The 6,673-nt window shown below is 33.0% G+C and overlaps 2 protein-coding genes across 2 annotated transcripts; both read right to left on the reverse strand.

Annotated features, from left to right (window-relative positions):
• Nucleotides 1-2,502: 2,502 nt before the first annotated feature.
• Nucleotides 2,503-3,059, reverse strand: LOC107020031 (histone H2A-beta, sperm-like). Its single transcript, XM_015220373.1, has 2 exons — nt 2,877-3,059; nt 2,503-2,727 (listed from the first exon to the last, which is right to left on the reverse strand). Exons 1-2 carry the CDS (start codon nt 3,057-3,059, stop codon nt 2,503-2,505), a joined length of 408 nt encoding a protein of 135 aa, XP_015075859.1.
• Nucleotides 3,060-5,570: 2,511 nt separating this feature from the next.
• LOC107020032 (probable histone H2A.3) lies at nt 5,571-6,133 on the reverse strand. Its single transcript, XM_015220374.1, has 2 exons — nt 5,951-6,133; nt 5,571-5,795 (listed from the first exon to the last, which is right to left on the reverse strand). The coding sequence occupies exons 1-2, from the start codon at nt 6,131-6,133 to the stop codon at nt 5,571-5,573; spliced, it is 408 nt and encodes a 135-aa protein (XP_015075860.1).
• Between the last annotated feature and the right edge of the window lie 540 nt (nt 6,134-6,673).

Below are 6,673 nucleotides of genomic sequence, written 5' to 3' on the forward strand. Positions count from 1 at the left end.
AGTATTGAGTTTTTATAAGTTATTTAATCGATTTTCATTAATGAGTTTTAAGTCTTCCGCATTATATTTTGTTATTTATGGTTGAAATGTTGGGGATTAGATTGGTTGGTTCGCTCACATAGTAGGATAAGTGTGGGTGCCAGTCGCGGCCCGTTTTGGGTCGTGACACATACCTTGGTAGGGATCACCCCGGATGAAATCCACTCGCAATTCTTGATGTTTTTGGCGTATTCTTGAATTTTCTCCCTTTCTCTATTCTTTTCTCTATTCATCAAGCCCTAAGCGTGATTTTGACTTTCCAAAACTGAACTAAACTTAGTTTTTACCCCAATAAACTCCTAAAAATGAAATAGGAAATTAATTGGTGAAAAGAGTAATTTGCCCTTCCTTAAATCTGGATTTGGACTTCCTTACTTCAACAAACCAACTTCCAATAGACATATATCCCTCATACGATATCGAAAATGCACAAACTCGTCGGCGTTGAAAAGATATCTCCAAAGGCTTTCAAATCATATACAATATGCAAAATGGGCGCAAAGAAGGCCAAGAAAAATAAATTAATTAAACGCAATAATCAATCTTAAGACCTGGTGTCACTCGTAAATGAGCATCTACATACAAAGAGGTTATATTTACAAGTCTGTCTAATTCAAAATATAGTACAAAATAAGGAAACATAGCAAGCCTCTGGACATCAAGAGCTCACCACAATCATAATCTACAACGATCACGGGAGATCGACTGCTCTTTGAGAATGGCTCTTACTGAGAGCCGCATCTGAAAAAGATGGAGAAATATAGTATGAGTACAAAAATATGGGGTACTCAGTAGGTAAAACAGGTCCACCAAGCTTAGAAAGATCAAATATATAGAGAGAAACACGACACTTCTAAGCATTACAATGGAAAGGTTCTAAGTTACGATAATATACTACCAAGAAAAGAGGGAAGAAAGCACAAGATTGTGAGAAGAAATTAAACACTCAAGTATAGGACAGTCGTAACATACATACAACAACTCACACAAATAGGATGATATGATGCAAGTGATGAATACAAGAAAGTAGAAGCATGGAAGAATCCTCGAACCACCTGGAATAATACCTCAGACACATCAACAAGTGCATTGTAGTGAAATATAACTCGTATTCTCAATTGACGGTCTGCCCAAAACGATACCTCAAGCTTATCAGTGTAAAAGTGGCCCAATATGCATACAAACTCATAAAACAAGCATTTTGTCATTTTATGTCATAAAAACTTTGAGTTCTTCTATTTTCCCATATAAAATCTTCTCAAAATTTAACTAGTGAACCTCCCCTTCAGAACTCAACATATGGGGAGAACATAGTGAAACCTATTTTCATTCCTTAAATATAAAATTACCAAAGTTTTTTCAAGAATAAACAAATCAAAAGTGAGTACCAAATGCATGATATCGTACCAACTCAACACATGAAACAATCATTAGGGTAAAACCTGACGCAACACAAATGTATTAACATGAAACTCCAGCTAGTCCAAGCTCACAACCTCTGGCCGAACAATAAATAACATTAACGAACTTAAAGGCTCAAAATATAACAACAGGCACACAATCAATCCTAAAAAAAAAAAGAAACACGCCGAATCTTATGTTTCATGACACCTAGAAGAATTTCTAAAGATACTAAGTGACACCAAGATCAAGGATCAACCTTAATTAAAGTTTTCCGACTAAAAACTAAGCAAAGCAACCAAAATTGCCATAAAGAGTCTAAATATCATCAAACCTACAAAGTAATCCTAAGTCTACCTAACGATAGAAACAACTCAATATAAACATAATCTAACCAAGACAAGTCTAAAAAGAGTTAAACCATAACCAACTTCGAGGTGAAAAGTGCACCCGAAACCTCTAATGCAGAACTTTTTCTTGCATAGGGTCTCGAAATAGTGACATGCTATCAAGAGCATAAAATACAAGTCAATACATGAATAACGATATCCATGATCATATTACAAATATCATCTCTTATATTTATAGAAAAAAAATGATTTACATTGCTTTAGATCTAGTCACTACAAGTATTTGATTATGAAATTTCAAAATTAATTAAAATTGTATTTCTGTATTCCAAACTTGGAAAATAGTTAAGAAAACATTCTAAGAAAAACTTTCATTTACAGTATTTTATATCTATCATGAAATTTCTATCTAAGTTCAAATTCTATTTCAAATTTGGGAAATTAAATAGTTAACAAAGATTCCTAATAACTCTTGAGAGGAAAAAAGTTAAACTATTATACACATTAAGAAATGAACATATTAGAATAAATAACAATAGAACTAATAAAAAATAATATGACAACTGAAGAAAATTAAACAATACTTAATATAAGATCCAAGTTTGTTGAGTTTTTATTCTAAGCCACATAAATATAGAATTATAAAGTTTACTATGAATATAAGGAAATTCATAAAAGCAAACATCACGATGCTAGTGATGAAATATTCAGTCTAATCCTCCTCCTCCTGAGCAGCAACAACAGCCTTTGAAGTGTTACTCTTGTTGTCAGGCAGCAAAATTTTGTGAACTTTTTGAATAACACCACCATTCGGAATGGTCACATCTCTATGAAATTGATACAACTCCTTATCAAACCTAATAGCTAATTGAATATGCCTTGGAGTGATACGAGTCTTTTTGTCATTCCTCGCTGCAATTCCAGCAAATTCAAGCACCTACAATCAATCAATATATGCAAAATTTAGTAACCACAAACCCTAAAAATTTGACATATAAAAAAGATAGAGATAGATAGATAGATAGATCGATAGAGAGTGAGAGAGAGAGAGAGAGAAAGAGAGAGAGAAGGACTTGAGAAATTCACCTCAACTGCAAGGTACTCAAGCACAGCAGCGAGAAATACCGGTGCTGCAGCACCAACACGTTTGGCATATTTCCCGACTTTGAGGAATCGGGCAATACGAGCCACTGGAAATTTGAGACCGGCTTTGCTGCTACGAGATCTCCTTTTAGCATATGAACCAAGGTTTTTCCCTTTATCGGCCATTGCTCTTTTTCACTTAAAAAAAAAAACTAACAATTTTGCTTTTTGATCTATAGAAACAATAGACAAATGAAGAGGAAGAATTGAATTGTTGTGTGTATGTGAAATTCTACAGCAATCTGGCTTTTATATTTATAGCCCACCAAGAGTTATAACCCAGCCAATGAGAAGATGATCACGAGGATTGAACTTGTATGCCGTTGGATGAAAAAGAAAATCAACGGTGGATAAAGATGTTGATATATTTAGTCAATTTCAAGAATTACAATAAGTTTATTTCCAAAAATAAAGAATTATGATGTGTGGGTTTTTTCCAAAATAAATAAGTATTAAGATATGGTTGTTACCAAAAAAAGGGGCTATGATGTCTTTAATTTGTTGCCAAAAAAAAGAAGAAGACAGAAGGAATTATGATGAGTTTTTTGCTCAAAAAAGAGGGGCAAATTTTTTCTTTAATATTTTGGTTTAATAGCTCTTTGAACAGACTTTAAGTTTTACAACTTACTAAAGTGTAATTTGTATAGTAAAAGAAAATAACATATTTATATGACTAACTTATTATCGGTTCAACAAGCTTGAAAATAACAGTAGCTATCAAGGAAAATAAATTAATTAAACACAATAATCAATCTTCGGACCTGCTGTCACTCGTAAATGAGCATCTACATACAAAGAGGTTATATTTACAAGTCTGTCTAATTCAAAATATAGTACAAAATAAGGAAACATAGCAAACCTCTGGACATCAAGAGCTCACCACAATCATAATCTACAACGATCACGGGAGATCGACTGCTCTTTGAGAATGACTCATACTGAGAGCCGCATCTGAAAAAGCTGGAGAAATATAGTATGAGTACCAAAATATGGGGTACTTAGTAGGTAAAACAGGTCCACCAAGCTTAGAAAGATCAAATATATGGCGAGAAACACGACACTTCTAAGCATTACAGTGGAAAGGTTCTATGTTACGATAATATACTACCAAGAAAAGAGGGAAGAAAGCACAAGATTGTGAGAAGAAATTAAACACTCAAGTATAGGACAGTCGTAACATACATACAACAACTCACACAAATAGGATGATATGATGCAAGTGATGAATACAAGAAAATAGAAGCATGGAAGAATCCTCGAACCACCTGGAATAATACCTCAGACTCATCAACAAGTGCATTGTAGTGAAATATAACTCGTATTCTCAATTGACGGTCTGCCCAAAACGATACCTCAAGCTTATCAGTGTAAAAGTAGCCCAATATGCATACAAACTCATAAATCAAGAATTTTGTCATTTTATGTCATATAAACTTTGAGTTCTTTTATTTTCCCATATAAAATCTTCTCAAAATTTAACTAGTGAACCTCCCCTTCAGAACTCAACATATGGGGAGAACATAGTGAAACCTATTTTCATTCCTTAAATATAAAAGTACCAAAGTTTTTTCAAGAATAAACAAATAAAAAATGAGTACCAAATGCATGATATCGTACCAACTCAACACATGAAACAATCATTAGGGTAAAACCTGACGCAACATAAATGTATTAACATGAAACTCCAGCTAGTCCAAGCTCACAACCTCTGGCCGAACAATAAATAACATTAACGAACTTAAAGGCTCAAAATATAACAACAGGCACACAATCAATCCTAAAAAAAAAAGAAACACACCGAATCTTATGTTTCATGACACAAGGACCAAGGATCAACCTTAATTAAAGTTTTCCGACTAAAAACTAAGCAAAGCAACCAAAATTGCCATAAAGAGTCTAAGGATCATACAAACCTACAAAGTAATCCTAAGTCTTCCTAACGATAGAAACAACTCAATATAAACATAATCTAACCAAGCCAAGTCTAAAAAGAGTTAAACCATAACCAACTTCGAGGTGAAAAGTGCACCCGAACCTCTAATGCAGAACTTTTTCTTCCATAGGGTCTCGAAATAGTGACATGCTATCAATAGCATAAAATACAAGTCAATACATGAATACCGATATCCATGATCATATTACAAATATCATCTCTTATATTTGTAGAAAAAAAATCATTTACATTGCTTTAGATCTAGTCACTACAAGTATTTGATCATGAAATTTTAAAATAAATTAAAATTGTATTTCTGTATTCCAAACTTGGAAAATAGTTAAGAAAGCATTCTAAGAAAAACTTTCATTTACAGTATTTTATATCTATCATGAAATTTCTATCTAAGTTCAAATTATATTTCAAATTTGGGAAATTAAATAGTTAAGAAAGATTCCTAAGAATTCTTGAGAGGAAAAAAGTTAAACTATTATACACATCAAGAAATGAACGTATAAGAATAAATAACAATAGAACTATTAAATAATATGATAACTGAATAAAATTAAACAATACTTAATATAAGATCCAAGTATGTTGAGTTTTTATTCTAAGCCACATAAATATAGAATTATAAAGTTTACTATGAATATAAGGAAATTAATAAAAGCAAACATCGCGATGCTAGTGATGAAATATTCAGCCTAATCCTCCTCCTCCTGAGCAGCAACAACAGCCTTTGAAGTGTTACTCTTGTTGTCAGGCAGCAAAATTTTGTGAATTTTTGGAATAACACCACCATTCGGGATGGTCACATCTCTAAGAAATTGATACAACTCCTGATCAAACCTAATAGCTAATTGAATATGCCTTGGAGTGATACGAGTCTTTTTGTCATTCCTCGCTGCAACTCCAGCCAATTCAAGCACCTACAATCAATCAATATATGTATAATTTAGTAACCACAAACCCTAGAAATTTGACATATATAAAATATAGAGATAGATAGATAGATAGATAGATAGATAGAGAGAGAGAGAGAGAGAGAGAGAGAAAGAGAGAGAGAAGGACTTGAGCAATTCACCTCAACTGCAAGGTACTCAAGCACAGCAGCGAGAAATACCGGTGCTCCAGCACCAACACGTTTGGCATATTTCCCGACTTTGAGGAATCGGGCAATACGAGCCACTGGAAATTTGAGACCGGCTTTGCTGCTACGAGATCTCCTTTTAGCATTTGAACCAAGGTTTTTCCCTTTACCGGCCATTGCTCTTTTTCACTTCAAAAAAAAAAAAACTAACAATTTTGCTTTTTGATCTGTAGAAACAATAGACAAATGAAGAGGGAGAATTGAATTGTTGTGTGTATGTGAAATTCTTCAGCAATCTGGCTTTTATATTTATATTTATAGCCCACCAGGAGTTATAACCCAGCCAATGAGAAGATGATCACAAGGATTGAACTTGTATGCCGTTGGATGAAAAAGAAAATCAACGGTGGATAAAGATGTTGATATATTTAGTCAATTTCAAGAATTACAATAAGTTTATTTCCAAAAATAAAGAATTATGATGTGTGGGTTTTTTCCAAAATAAATAAGTATTAAGATATGGTTGTTACCAAAAAAAGGGGCTATGATGTCTTTAATTTGTTGCCAAAAAAAAGAAGACAGAAGGAATTATGATGAGTTTTTTGCTCAAAAAAGAGGGGCAAATTTTTTCTTTAATATTTTGGTTTAATAGCTTTTTGAACAGACTTGAAGTTTTACAACTTACTAAAGTGTAATTTGTATAGTAAAAGAAAATAA

This window comes from Solanum pennellii, chromosome 5 (assembly GCF_001406875.1).
Source record: "Solanum pennellii chromosome 5, SPENNV200".
Lineage (NCBI taxonomy): Eukaryota > Viridiplantae > Streptophyta > Magnoliopsida > Solanales > Solanaceae > Solanum > Solanum pennellii.

What these genes read in the sequence shown, in the direction of transcription:
- LOC107020031 (XM_015220373.1), bottom strand. Translation starts at nt 3,059, where the DNA reads ATGGCCGATAAAGGGAAAAACCTTGGTTCATATGCTAAAAGGAGATCT. An exon ending in TTGAGTACCTTGCAGTTGAG is followed by an intron (nt 2,728 to 2,876) that starts GTGAATTTCTCA and finishes GATTGATTGTAG; the next exon opens with GTGCTTGAATTTGCTGGAAT.
- LOC107020032 (XM_015220374.1), bottom strand. Translation starts at nt 6,133, where the DNA reads ATGGCCGGTAAAGGGAAAAACCTTGGTTCAAATGCTAAAAGGAGATCT. An exon ending in TTGAGTACCTTGCAGTTGAG is followed by an intron (nt 5,796 to 5,950) that starts GTGAATTGCTCA and finishes GATTGATTGTAG; the next exon opens with GTGCTTGAATTGGCTGGAGT.